Genomic DNA, 14,841 nt, shown 5'->3' with positions numbered 1-14,841 from the left:
ACAGCGGTTAGCACTGCTGCTTCAGTGCCAGGGACCTGGGTTTGATTCCCAGCTTGGGTCACTGTCTGTGCAGAATCTGCATGGATTTCTACCAGGTGCTCTGGTTTTCTCCCAAGTCCAGAAGACGTTCTGGTTAGCTGCATCAGCCATGCTAAATTCGAATAGGCACCGGAGTGTGGTGGCTAGGGGATTTTCACAGTAACTTCATTGCAGTGTTAATATTAGCCTAATCAGCAAACATCAGTCACTGTCTGTGTGGAGTTTGCATCTTCTCCCCATGTCTGTGTGGGTTTCCTCTGGGTGCTCCGGTTTCCTCCCACAGTCTGAAAAACATGCTGGTTAGGTACATTGCCCTGAACAGGTGCCAGAAGACTAGGCGACTAGGGAAATTTCACAGTATTGCATTTTAATGTAAGCCAACTTACAACACTAATAAATAAACTTTAAATCTTTTGTCTTAAACGTGCTCAAGAACTGAACAGCTCTCTGGGGAAGAGAAATCCAAAGATTTACAGCCTTTGAGTGAAGAAATGTCTTATCTTTATTCTAGATTGGTAACCACTCATTCTGAATCTACGGCTCCAAGTTCCAGACTCCACCTCATCCTCCCAGCTTTTGCGATGATAAATCTCTTAAATATTTTGTTGGTTTCAATGAGTTCACCTCTCATGTTTCTAAACTCTGGGAAAACAAGTCTAGTATACTCAGTCTCTTCTTATCCGACATCGTCTCATCCCAGGAATTGGGTATGTCAAGTCCTGGACCACCACACCCACTTGAAGACAAACTGGGAGTAGGATGCAGCCTGATCTAGTCCCAGTTTTTGTAAATGGATTAGCAAAATGCCTTTCTGGAAACAAAAATAAATTGTATGGCTAGTTATTGGATGGCAAGGCGGCACAGTGGTTAGCACCACACTGCTGTCTCTCAGTTCCAGGGACCTGGGTTTGATTCCTGGCTTGGGTCGCCTGTGTGGAATCTGCACATTCTCCCCGTGTCTGCATGGGTTTCCTCCAGTCGCTCTGATTTCCTCCCGCAGTCTGAAAGATGTGCTGGTTAGGTTCATTGACCCGAGCAGGCACCGAACTGTGGTGACTAGGGGAATTTCATAGTAACTTCACTGCAGTGTTAATGTAAGTCATTACTTGTAACTAAAAATTGAACTTTAAAGTTTGAAGGCAAAGCAGATTTTCTAGTTGTGGTGCATGCATTGGAGGGGAGGGAATAGGTGTGCACACTGACCATAGAATCGTAGAAACCCTACAGTGCAGAAAGAGGCCATTCGGCCCATCGAGTCTACACTGACCACAGTCCCACCCAGGCCCTATCCCCGTATCCCGACATATTTACCCACTAATCCATACATCTCGAGACACTGAGGGGCAATTTAGCATAGCCAGTCAACCTAACCTGCACATCTTTGGACTGTGGCAGGAAACCAGAGCACCCGGAGGAAACCTACACAGACACAGTGCAAGCTCCACACAGACACTGACCCCAGCATTGCAACAATGACCACTGTGCCTTTCCAACCAATTAAGCTGTGAAGACAGGTTTGAAAGCAGCCCAGATGTAGCCTCCTGATCCCAAGTGATTCATCAAAGGAAATTTTATTTTTCTCACAGATAGAGGAGAATCAAATTGTTACTGAAATCCAAAAGCGTTACTTGCACAATGTCCAAAGCTGGTTATGGAGCAGAGGGAGATGCAGACAGCTCATGTACTCTATCAGTTAGAAAATCCACGTAAGTGGGAAGAGAAAAAAAATAGATTATTACATTTTCAGTTTAGAAACAGCATCAGGAAGGAAAATAGAAGTTTCTGAAGTACGGGATGAGCAGGCTTAGATTCCTGCAGAGGCATGTTGCTGGATAAACCGATTGTAGCTAGTGTTTGTGGAAAGGGTACCAGTTACCTCTAAGCGCACACACCTCTTCATGATTGTTTAATAAGCCATTGGATTCTTACTTTGGGTGGTCAAAAGATTTTGCTCTAGAATTGCAAACTTTTAAGATCCTGTTGATGTTTATCCAACTGAGCAGGACGAGTTAAAGTTTATTTATTAATCACAAGCTTACATTAATTCTGCAATGAAGTTACTGTGAAATTCCCCTCGCCGCCACACTCCAGCGCCTGTTCAGGTCAATGCACTCTAACCAGCACCTCTTTCGGACTACGGGAGGAAATTGGAGCGCCCGGGAGGAAACCCATGCAGGCACGGGGAGACAATGTGCAAACTGCATAGACAGTGACCCGAGTCAGGAATTGAACCAGGGAGACCCTGGCGCAGTGAGGCAGAAGCGCTAACCACTGTGCTACTGCCGTAAAACACTGTATTTAAACTCCGGAGTGTACTGACTTTGTTGATCTCAGGCGTTTTGACATATGAATGTTAAAATTAGCATTAGCGACTCTAGGAAAGGGAGGGAGTTACTGTCCCGCTTTTCGACTCCAGCTTCTCGAAAACACCGCAAAGATTGCATTGTATGAAGCTTCAGTGAGCAGATATACCCACCCAGCACTCAATCACGGTTATGGCAAATGCAGCCGATTGGACATGGGAACAAAAAGAACAACTCATGAAGTCAAATTGAAGATTAACAACAGGCTATGCCTGTAGGGTGGAGAAAATGACAATAAACAAATGTGTCAAGAACATCAGCACAAGCATCTCTGGCACTATTACAACTCTTACATAAGAACATAAGAAATAGGAGCAGGAGTAGGCCATCTAGCACTTCGAGCCTGCCCTGCCATTCAATAAGATCATGGCTGATCTGTCGTGGCCCAGTTCCACATTCCCGCCCTCTCCCCATAACCCTTAATCCCCTCGTTTATCAAAAACCCATCAACCCGCGTCTTAAAAATATTTAGCGAGGTAGCCTCCACCACTTCAACGGGCAGAGAATTCCAGAGATTCACCGCCCTTTGAGTGAAGAAGTTCCTCCTCAACTCCGTTCTAAACCGCCCCCCCTTTATCTTGAGGCTGTGCCCCCTAGTCCTACTGTCCTTTCTGAGCGGGAAGAGTCTCTCCACCTCTATCCTATCCATCCCATTTATCATCTTATATGTCTCAATGAGATCTCCCCTCATTCTTCTAAACTCTAACGAGTACAAGCCTAGTTTATTCAGCCTCTCCTCATAGCTCAACCCCCTCAACTCCGGCATCAGCCTAGTAAACCTCCTCTGCACTCCCTCCAAGGCCAAAATATCCTTGCGTAAGTGCGGCAACCAAAACTGCACACAGTACTCCAGCTGCGGCCTCACCAGTGCCCTATACAGCTGCAGCAAGACCTCTCTACTTTTATATTCAATCCCCCTCGCCATGAAGGCCAGCACCCCATTAGCCTTACAGACAGCGCACTTGCTATAATGCTATTGAAGCTCAGGGCTAGGAATTTTCAGTTCTAGTTTATGCCATGTTACAGTAATACAGCAGTAATATATATCTAACTTTACACAGTCCTATAATCATATCATCAAATTGGAGATTTAAATCAACAGTTGCTTCCTTCATTGTGTATGCTGGTCATGATGCAGTCGCGTAACGAATGACTCTTTTGCAGAATATCTGTTTATCCATATTTCCCCCAATGGTTACATCATTGGAAACACACAAAATGGAAGCAGGAGCTGCCCCTCCAATTATTATGCTCATGGCTGATTGCAGCGTTAATGTAAGCCTGCTTGTGACACTAATAAAATAAGCTTCAAACTTCTCCACAGAAGTTCACCAACTAGGCCTCCTCTTATTGTCACTCTGACACTTTTGGCCTAACCCAGGTTAAATGCAAACTTCAGTAACAGTACTGCATATTCTTTGTGGGCACTGCAGCTTTGACAGAATCTTCCAAACCCATGACCTCCACCACTAAGAGTCATAGAATCCCGACCGTGCAGAAGGAGGCTGTTCGGCCCATCGAGTCTGCACCAACAACAATCCCACCAGGCGTATCCCCGTAATCCCACATATTTACCCTGCTAATCCCGCTAACCTATACATCCCAGGACATTAGGGGGCAAGTTAGTACAGCCAATGCACCTAACCTGCACATCTTTGGGCTGTGGGTGGAAATTGGAGTGCCCGGAGGAAACCCACGCAGACACGAGGGAGAATGTGCAAACTCCATACAGACAGTGATCCAAGCCGGGAATTGAACCCAGTGTCCCTGGACCTGTGAGGCAACTGTGCTAACCACTGTGCCATCCTACATTCATTCCATTGGTTGTTCTAGCCTGTTGCAATGAAAAACAAGGGAAGCTGGCAAGTGGGAGCGCTGTCACCCGCAACCTCCCCTCCAAGCAGGACATCACCCAAGCTTAGAAATAAATCGCTGTTGTTTCACCACCGCTGGGTTCAAGTCATGGAACTCCCTCCCAAACAGCACTGTGAGTGCAGCGATTCAAGGAGGTGACTCACCACGACCTTCTCAAGGCCAACTGGGGATGGACAACAAGTGTTTGCCCTGCCACCAATCCCAACAATGAATGAATTAAAACATTTTTTTCAGCTCTCCGGGTTCAGTGTTATCTTCACACCTTCGCTGCATCTATTTTCAGTATGATTCAATGTCATTAGAAATGGTTGAGGTAAATAGTTTAGATGCTTTCAAGTGGAGGCTGAGAGAGATATATGACATGTGCAGGAAAGAGGACTTGTGTGAAGTGTTTATACCAGCACAGACCAGATGAACTGAATAGTTCCATATAATCCAGTTAGAGGTCATTCTCATTTTGCTTAAATTTCCATTGCGCAGCAATGCTTAACTCACTCCTTTATCTTCCGAATTCCTAGTATCTACTCTCTGAATGGGCGGCATGGTATGATTCACCTCCGCGTGAATCACAGAAACCCTACAGCACAAAAAGAGGCCATTCAGCCCATCGAGTCCATACTGACCACAATCCCACCCAGGCCCTACCCCTCGACCCATATTTTACCCACTCATCCCTCTAACCTACAGATCTCAGGAAAATAGGGGGCAATTTTAGCATGACCAATCAACCTAACCCACATATCTTTGGAATGTAGGAGGAAACCAGAGCAGCTGGAGGAAACCCATGCAGACACGAGGAGAATGTGCAAACTCCATACAGACAGTGACCCAAGCTGGGAATCGAACCCAGGTCCCTGGAGCTGTGAAGCAGCAGCGCTAACCTCTGTGCTACCGTGCCGCTCAGGTTTCCTCCCACATTCTGAAAAACGTGCTGGTTAGTGCATTGGCCTGAACAGGCGCTGTACTGTGGCAACTAGGGGAATTTCACAGTAACTTCATTGCAGTGTTAACATAAGCCTTATTTGTGACTAATAAATAAACTTCTTTTGTTTAAGAAAAACGAACTGAGGTATCCTCCCCTCTGCTGTAAAGCAAGTTATGATGTGGAGATGCCAGCTTTGGACTGGGGTAAACACAGTAAGAAATTTCACAACACCAGGTTAAAGTCCAATAGGTTTATTTGGTAGCAACATCCACTAGCTTTTGGAGCGTTGCTCCTTCATCAGGTAAGTGGGAGTTCTGTTCACAAACAGGGCCTATAAAGACACAAGCTCAATTTACAAAATAATTTGGAATGCGAGTCTTTACAGGTAATCAAGTCTTAAATGTACACACAATGTGAGTGGAGAGAGGGTTAAGCACAGGTTAAAGAGATGTGTAGTATCTCCAGCCGGAACAGTTAGTGAGATTTTGCAAGCCCAGGCAAGTCATGGGGGTTACAAATAGTGTGATGTGAACCCAAGATCCCAGTTGAGGCCGTCCTCGTGTGTGCGGAACTTGGCTATCGGTCACTCTGCACTGCCATATGTCATGAAGGCCGCCTTCTGGACAAATGTGAGGTGATGCATTTTGGAAGTTTTAACACAGATCGGAAATATGCAGTAAATGGCAGAACCCTGAACAGTATTGATAGGCAAAGGGACCTGGATGCACAGGTACACAGGTCACTGAAAGTGGCAACGCAGGTAGAGAAGGTAGTCAAGAAGGCATACGGCATGCTTGCCTTCACTGGCCGGGGTACTGAGTTTAAACATTGCCAAGTCATGTTGATGTTTTATAGAACCTTAGTGAGGCTGCACTTGGAATATAGCATGGCGACCAGAATCGAACACTATCAGAAGGATGGAGGCTTTGGAGAGGGTACAGAAAAGATTTACCAGGATGTTGCCTAGTATGGAGGGCATTAGCTATGGGGAGAGGTTGGAGAAACTTGGTTTATTCTCACTGGAGCAACAGAGGTTGAGGGGAGAGCTGATAGAAGTCTACAAGATTATGAGAGGCATGAACAGAATGGATAGTCAGAAGCTTTTTCCCAGGGTGGAAGAGTCAATTACTAGGGGGCATAGGTTTAAGGTGTGAGGGGCAAGGTTTAAAGGAGATGTACAAGGCAAGTTTTTTTTACACAGACAGTGGTTGGTGGCTGGAACTTACTGCCAGGGGAGGTAGTGGAAGCAGATACGGTAGTGACTTTTAAGGAGCATCTTGACAAATAGATGAATAAGATGGGAATAGAAGCACATGGTCCCCGGAAGCGTAGGGGTTTTAGTTAAGTCAGGCAGCATGGTCAGTGCAGGCTTGGAGTGCCGAAGGACTGTTCCTGTGCTGTAATTTTCTTTGTTCTTTGACACACATCAACACAGAGTTGCAGAGCGGAGACTGATAGCCAAGTTCCGCACACATGAGGATGGCCTCAACCAGGATCTTGGGTTCATGTCACACTATCTGTAACCCCCACGACTTGCCTGGGCTTGCAAAATCTCTAACTATTCTGGCTGGAGTCAATACACATCTCTTTAACCTGTGCTTAATCCTCTCTCCACTCACATTGTGTGTAACTTTAAGACTTGACTCCCTGTAAAGACTCGCATTCCAACCATTATTTTGTAAATGAGTTTGTGTCTTCTTCATAAGTGCTGTTTTGAACAGGACTTCCACTTACCTGACGAAGGAGCAGCACTCCAAAAGCTAGTGGCTTTTGCTACCAAATAAACCTGTTGGACTTTAACCTGGTGTTGTGAGACTTCTTACTGTGTAAAGCAAATTACTCACCTTCCAAATCTGCTAATTGGCTATTAAAGCCATTTGTTGCTTTTTTTTGTGAATTCATGATCAGATCATATCATACCGTGCACTGAGGTAGACACGTAGGTCATTTGGCTCACCTTCTGTGATGTAAACATCTCCGAAACTATGAATAAAAGCAAATTACTATGGATGCTGGAATTTGAAACTAAAAGAAAAAATGCTGGAAAATCTCAGCAGGTCTGGCAGCATCTGGAAGGAGAGAAAAGAGCTGACATTGAGTCCAGATGACCCTTTGTCAAAGTTGACAAAGGGTCATCTGGACTCGAAATGTCAGCCCTTTTCTCTCCGAATCTATGATCCTAACTCAAATCTCCCTTATTATTGTCGTCCTCTTCACTTTTTCATAGTGACATCTCATTCACTTGTCACATTTCCAATGCAGAATCTATTCCCAAAACATTAATTTATTTTCTTACTTGTAGAAAATGCTGGAATTACACAAGTCCTAAGGAAATGACAAGCTCGTTTCTTGGACCTCATGTGCCGCAGTACAATGTATTCCTGAAATGTCAACTTGTGTTTTTATGGATACCCCTTTTAAATTTGATCCAGAGAGACAAGACTGAGCTCAACAGAAAATGAAATTTGCACATTTGAAGAATGGCACAGCTGAAAGAACAGAACAATCATAGAATCCCCCGCCCCCCGTGCAACGTGCAAACTCCACACAGTGACCCAAGGCTGGAACTGAATTCAGGCCCCTGGTGCTGAGAGGCAGCAGCGCTAATCACTGTGCCACCATGCCGCTGAAAAGGAAGCTTATAAAAATGAACCATAATGTCACGTGGGTCTGTTAGACAGTCTATTCCCTGGAAAGTTACTGATCTGTCATATTTTCATTTTTGGATTTATAGAGTTAATAGTACAGAAACAGGCTATTCACCCTCAACAGGTCCAGACCAGGGTAGATGCTCCACACATGTCTGCTTCCATATGTTCTCATCTAATCCTATCACTATATTCTACGGCCTTTCCTTCCCCATGTGCTTATCTGGCGTTACCATGCTATTCTCAACTACTCCTTACAAGACTGAGTTCCACATTGTCACCACTCCCCGGGTAAATAATTTTCTCCTCAGTTCACTGGTGGATTAATTTGTCTACATCTACCCTCTCCTATTCTTTCATAATCTTGAAGACTTCCAACAGGTCACCTCACTACAACTTTCTCTGGCCTGAAAGTTCCACACCCATTCAATCTATCCTGACAGTTACAGTCTCTCAGTGACCATGTTAAATTCTCCTTCAGTGTACCTGAACAGGATCCAGAGTGTGGCAACTAGCTTTGACAAAGGGTCTTTTCTCTCCTACAGATGTTGCCAGACCTATTGAGATTTTCCAGTATTTTCTGCCTTGGGGATTTTTCACTGTTACTTTATCAGAAACACAGAAAATCAGAGGGGAGTAGGCCATTCGGGCCTTCAAGCCTGCCCCGCCATTCATTATGATTCTGGCTGATTTCTTCCCACAATCCGAAAGACGTGCTGGCTAGCTGCATTGGCCGTGCTAAATTCTCCCTCAGTGTACCCGAATAGGCACCAGAGTGTGGCAACTAGGGGAATTTCACAGTACCTTCATCAGAACACAAAAAACAGAAGGAGTAGGCCATTTGGCCCTTCAAACCTGCTTCTCCATTCATTATGATCATGGTTGATTGCAGTGTTAACATAAGCCTATTTGTGACACCAATAAAATAAACTTCTCCACAGAAGCACGGTGGCACACTCATGAGCACTGCTGCCTCATTGCGCCAGGGACCTGAGTTCGATTCCCAGCTTGGGTCACTGACTGTGTGGAGGCTGTACATTCTCCCTGTGTCTGCGTGGGTTTTCTCCAGGTGCTCCGGTTTCCTCCCACAGTCCAAAGACGTGCAGGTTAGGTAGATTGACTGTGCTAAATTGCCCCTTAGTGTCCGAGGATGCATGGGTTAGAGGGACTACCAGGGTAAATAGGTGGGATTATAGGGATAGGGCCTGGGGTGAGATTGTTGTGGGTGCAGACATGAAGGGTCGAAAGGCATCTTCCTACACTGTAGGGATTCTATGATTTCTAAATGTGATTGAAATTAAAAAATAAAGTATAATCCCCTTTCCTCCCCTTAGAATGGGTGTTTTTTGGCAAGAGAATGATGACAAGGGGTGGTGGGGAGAGGGGGGGAGGTGGGGAGAAGTGGGGAGGGGGGGTGGGGGGGAGGTGGGGAGGGGACGGTTGGGGGGGGAGGTGGGGAGAGGGGAGGGTGGGGGTGGGGGTGGGGGAGGGGGAGGTGGGGAGAGGGGAGGAGGGATATAGAGAGAGAGGGTGGAGTGGGGGCGGGGGTAGGGCGAGACCCCCCCCCTCTTCAGTGGCTGAGCTCAATCTAGGCCTCATCCTGCATTCAATTCCTTCCAGAAGGTTAATGCAATCACCACTTACCATGGCGACTCTCCTTTGGGGATTACACGCGATTCTTTTTGACACAGCCCGATGTTTGAGACGTTTTTTGCTTTAAATGTTGTGATGTTTTATTTCAGAAGCGGCGTTTTTCTCCCCGCTTCAGCCGCCGCTCTGTCAGCAGCCGCAACCCCACACTGCGCCTGCGCAAGCCCGGCTCTGCCCTCCCGGGGCACGCTGGGAAATGTAGTTCTTCCCTCCCTTCTTCCTCTGCTTCAAGTGTCACAAGTAGGGTTATTGTGAAGTTATTGTGAAAATCCCCTAGTCACCACACTCTAGCGCATGTCGATCTCCTCGTGAACCTGCCCCTGGGCCTGGCAAGACGTGCCATCAATAGGTCGAGGCAGTGGGCGATCAGGGCCGTCCATCCCGACTGTCTGCCCCTCTACCGCCGCTACGTTCGCGGCCAGTGTCCCTGGAGAGGGAGCATGCGGTGTCCGCAGGCACAGTCGACGCCTTCCATGCCCATTGGGCACCACAGGGGCTGAGGTGCATTATAGACCCCGACAATCACATTTTGATTTGACGTGTCTTAAGTTTCCTTTGTACTTTTTGTTTTTGTTCGGGCCATTCCCCCTCCTTTTGGGGAGCTGCCCCTTTTTCTTTGTCCTAGCGTAATTTGAGTTTGTCTACTTGGTTTGACCCAAAAGATCCCCCCCTCCCGCATACTCTAGCGCCTATCTAGATACACTGAAGGAGAATTTGGCATGGCCAATTCACCTAACCAGCACATCTTGGGACACTTCAGCACAGATGTTGTGTCAAGTGAGATAGCTTTGCTTCTGAGTAGATCCACTTAATCTCCAAATCTCTAGAGCATGTGGAGGTAACCATTGCAGACATGGGGGAGAACATGCAAACTCCGCACAGTCACCCAAGCCAGCGATCGAACCCAGGTCTCTAGCTCTGCAAGGTAGCAGCAGTTCTAACCACTGTGCTACCTCCATAGAATACAATCAAATCTTTATTATCAGACTTCCTTTGGGCACATAACAGGACACATCACGAGAGATTTCCACTGGAAGATGCAAAAAGAAGCACATGCAATCCCAGATAATTCAAAAAAATCTTTAAGTATTTTTAATTCAAGCTGTGCTAAAACAGTCAATCAGTGAATCTTAAATGTTTGGATTGGGGGGGAGGGTTCTTTTAGGTTGCCTATGGCACCTGGTATTTCTAGGCAGTCTCCCATCCAAGTACTAACCAGGCCTGAGTCTGCTTAGCTTCTGAGATCAGATGAGATTGGGGTTTTTTTTTCAGACTGGTATGGCCGTTGCCAATATTTGGATGGGAATCATAGAATTCCTACAGCGCAGAAGGAGGCCATTCAGCCTATTAAGCCTGCACCGACAATAATCCCACCCAGGCCCTATCCCTGTTACCCGTGTATTTACTTTGATACTAAGAGGCAATTTAGCACGGCCAATCTACCTTTTGAATTCCCATCTTTGGCTGTGCAGGTTTGCTTGAATTTGATTTGATTTATTACTGTCACATGTACTGGGATATAATGTAAAGTATTGCTTCTTGTGCACTATATGGGCAAAGCATACCATTCATAGAGTACATATGGGGAGCAGTAAAGGAGGGGGTGCAGAGTATGGTGTTGCAGCTATACAACAATGCTACTAAAGCTAGGGTGTAGAGAAAGATCAGTTTAATACATGGTAGTTCCATTCAAAAGTCTGATGGAGCAGGAAAGAAGCTGTTCTTGAGTCAGTTGGTACATGTTCTCAGATTTTTGTATCTTTTTCTCCATGGAAGAAGGTGACGAGAGTGTCCGGGGTGCGTGGGGTCCTTAATTATGCTGGCTACTTTTCCAAGGTAGCGAGAAGCGACAGTATCAATGGACTAGTAATCCAGTGACCCAGAGCAAGATCTGGGGAGACAGGTTCAAATCTCACCAAGTTGAATGGTGAAGTTTGAATTCAATATAAAATCTGGAATTAAAAGTCTATTGATGACCATGACACCATTGTCTATTGTCATTTAAAAAAAAACATCTGGTTCATGAATGTCTTTTAGGGAAGGAAATCTGCCATTCTTACCCTGTCTGACCTACATGTGGATCTAGAGCCACAGCAATGGGTGGACTCTCAGATGTCTTCAGAAATGGAGGCAGTTGGGGATGAGTAACAGATCATAGAGTCTAATCATCGGCCCATTGAGTCTGCACCGAACACAATCCTACCCAGGCCCTACCCCTATATCCCTACATATTATACCCACTAATCCCTCTAACCTACACATCCTTAGACACTAAGGGGCAATTTCTTAGCATGGCCAATCAACCTAACCCGCACATCTTTGGACTGTGGGAGGAAACCAGAGTACCTGGAGGAAATCCAGGCAGACACGAGGAGAATGTGCAAACTCCACACAGACAGTGACCTGAGCCCATCCAGCGACACTCACATCTCATAGCATGAATAAAAGAAAAAATTGCACTGGAAGATGTAAAACTGAAAGTGACAACCTTGGCTCAGTTCCATCTTTTAAAAAATTGATGGCCTTGTAGCGAAGTGATTTCTTGCAAGATGTCCCCTGCATCGTCTCTAATTCAATGTTTTACTCTCACTCTATGCTCTTAAAACTGAACTCTAACTCTGTTAAACTTTCTAATAATGTTCATTTTAAATCTCTTCCTCCATTCTGTTTGACTTATTATTGTCACTTGTATTAGCATTCAGTAAAAAGTATTGTTTCTTGCGTGCTATACAGACAAAGCATACCACTCATAGAGAAGAAAGGCGAGAGTTCAGAATGTAGTATTACAGTCATAGTTAGGGTGTAGAGAAAGATCAACTTAATATAGGCAATTTCATTTATTATTGCCACATGCATTAGCAGGCAGTGAAAAGTATTGTTTCCTGCACACTATTCAAAGCATACCATTCATAGAGAAGGAAAGGAGTGCAGAATGTAGCATTACAGTCTCAGCTAGGATGTAGAGAAAGACCAGTTAATGCAAGGTAGGCCTATTCAAAAGTCTGACGGCAGTAAGGAAGAAGCTGTTCTTGAGTTGGTTGGTACATGAGCTCAGACTTTTGTACCTTTTGCCGGATGGAAGAAGGTGGAAGAGAGAATGTCTGGGATGTATGGGGTCCTTGATTATGCTGGCTGCTTTGCCGAGGCAGTGGGCATCAGACTATTAAAAAGAAACATAGAAACTAAGACAGCAGTAGGCCATTCGGCCCTGCAAGCCTACTCCACCATTCATTTTGATCATGGCTGATTATCAAATTCATTATACTGATCCCCCTTCTCCTCCATATCCCTTGATCACTTTAGCCCCAACTGCTATATCTAATTTCTTCTTGAAATCAGACAATGTTTTGGCCTCAACTACTTTCTGTGGAAGTGAATTCCACCCATTTGGGTTGATATGAATTGTCCTATCACATATTAAGCTAATCTTTCTCTTCACCCTACCTGTCACTGCAACAGTATATTCTGCACCCTGTCCATTCCTGTTCCCCTTTGTGCTCTATGAACAGTATGCTTTGTCTGTATAGTGCACAAGAAACGACACTGTATACAACTACATGTGACAATAATAAATTAAATCAAAAAATAACACATGCAAACCCAGATAATTAAAAAAGCTTTTCAAGTTCTATTTAATTCAAGCCTTTGTCTGTTTTATGTGTTTTGTCTGTATAACACGCAAGAAATAATACTTCCACGTATCCCAATAAGTGACAACAATAAATCAAATCAAAAAATAACATGTGCAACCCCAGATAATTTAAAAAAAACCTTCTTAATTTCTTTAGAATTCAAGTCTTTGTGTGTCTCGTATGCTTTGTACACTTTGTCTGTATAGCACACAAAAACAAGGGCAGCACAGCGACACAGTGGTTGGCACTGTTGCTGCTCAACACCAGAGACCTGGGTCCAGTTCCCAACTTGGGTCACTGTCTGTGTAGAGTCTGCATGTTCTCTCTGTGTCTTTCCGCATGGGTTTCCTCCAGGTGGTCTGATTTCTTCCCACAGTCCAAAATACGTGCTGGTTAGGTCGATTGGCCGTGCTAAATTCTCCCTCATTGGTCCCGAAAAGGCACTGGAGTGTGGCGACTAGGGGGTTTTCATAGTAACTTTATTGCAGTGCTAATGTAAGTGACACTAATAAATAAACTTAAAATATACAATTATTTTCCTAAAAATTCAAGCCTTTGTTTGTTTTGTTTGCTTTGTCTGTATAGCATCCAAGAAACAATATTTTTTGATTTGACAGCTTTGTCATCTTTGACAAAGGGTCATCTGGACTGGAAATGTCAACTCTTTTTCTTCTTAGAATGCTGCTAGACCTGCTGAGATTTTCCAGCGTTTTCTCTTTTGGTTTTTGATTTGATTTGATTTTACTACTGTCACATGTATTGGGATACAGTGAAAAGTATTGTTTCTTGCGCGCCAAACAGACAAAGCATACCATTCATAGAGAAAGAAGGGAGAGGGTGCAGAATGTAGCATTCAAAAGGAAAGGAGAGGTTGCCAAATACCTTTCGCTGTATCCCAATAGATGTGACAATAATAAATCAAATCAAAGGCCGTGCTAAAACAGTCAATTTTAAATGTTTGGATGTTCCACACTATACATAGAGAAGGAAAGGAAATGGTGCAGAATGCAGTGTTAGGGAAGGAAAGGAGGGGGTGCAGAATGTAGTGTTAGAGAGGGAAAGGAGAGGGTGAAGAATGCAGTGTTAGAGAAGGAAAGGTGAGGGTGAAGAATGTAGTGTTAGAGAAGGAAAGGTGAGGGTGCAGAATTCACTATTAGAGAAGGAAAGGGGAGAGTGAAGAATGTAGTATGAGGGAAGGAAAGGAGAGAGTGTAGAGTGTAGTGTTAGAGAAGGAAAGAAGGTTGCAGAATACTTTTCACTGTATCCCAATATATGTGACAATAATAAATCAGTCAAATCAAAGCCATCCTAAAGCAGTCAATCTTAAATATTTGAATGATGCACACCAGGAGAGTAAATTGCATTGAAGTACACAGTTACCCTGAATGCATTAAAAACTAGACAGAGGTATTGCTACAATTGGTCAGGCAGGGGACTACAATTCCCAGCGTCCCCTGGCGCCATTTCTGTCATCACTTCCGGTCCGGCGGCTCTGGGGAAACCACTTCCTGTCTTGAGCTGCAACCGCGCCTCGGAACGGGTGCAACCTAAAGTGCTGGTGGGGGGGCGGAGACAGCGGTTTGATTGACGTGAGAATTGACCAATAGAGCCGGCCTTCTCTACAGTACTAACCAATCTGCGCCGGGATAGAGGAAGAAGGGGGCGGGAAAAAAGAGACTCATCAAGCTGGGTAGACCGGTGCGGGCGAG

The 14,841-nt window shown here is 45.0% G+C and overlaps 1 protein-coding gene and 1 pseudogene across 1 annotated transcript in view; both read right to left on the bottom strand.

Annotated features, from left to right (window-relative positions):
- ap2s1 (adaptor related protein complex 2 subunit sigma 1) overlaps positions 1 to 9,652 on the bottom strand; it is a 54,047-nt gene extending 44,395 nt beyond the window's left edge. The window contains exon 1 of the mRNA XM_080218293.1: positions 9,495 to 9,652. Coding sequence (XP_080074419.1) covers positions 9,495 to 9,497 — 3 coding nt within the window. The 5' untranslated portion in view covers positions 9,498 to 9,652. The remainder of the gene's footprint in view (positions 1 to 9,494) is intronic.
- Positions 9,653 to 10,667: 1,015 nt separating this feature from the next.
- Positions 10,668 to 10,790, bottom strand: LOC145362289 (5S ribosomal RNA; annotated as a pseudogene).
- Between the last annotated feature and the right edge of the window lie 4,051 nt (positions 10,791 to 14,841).

Source organism: Carcharhinus amblyrhynchos, unplaced genomic scaffold, assembly GCF_965287045.1.
Source record: "Carcharhinus amblyrhynchos unplaced genomic scaffold, sCarAmb.v2.hapA scaffold_37, whole genome shotgun sequence".
NCBI classification, from domain to species: domain Eukaryota; kingdom Metazoa; phylum Chordata; class Chondrichthyes; order Carcharhiniformes; family Carcharhinidae; genus Carcharhinus; species Carcharhinus amblyrhynchos.
The sequence above is the reverse complement of the archived record's forward strand: the minus strand, read 5'-3'. Positions and strand labels throughout refer to the sequence as shown.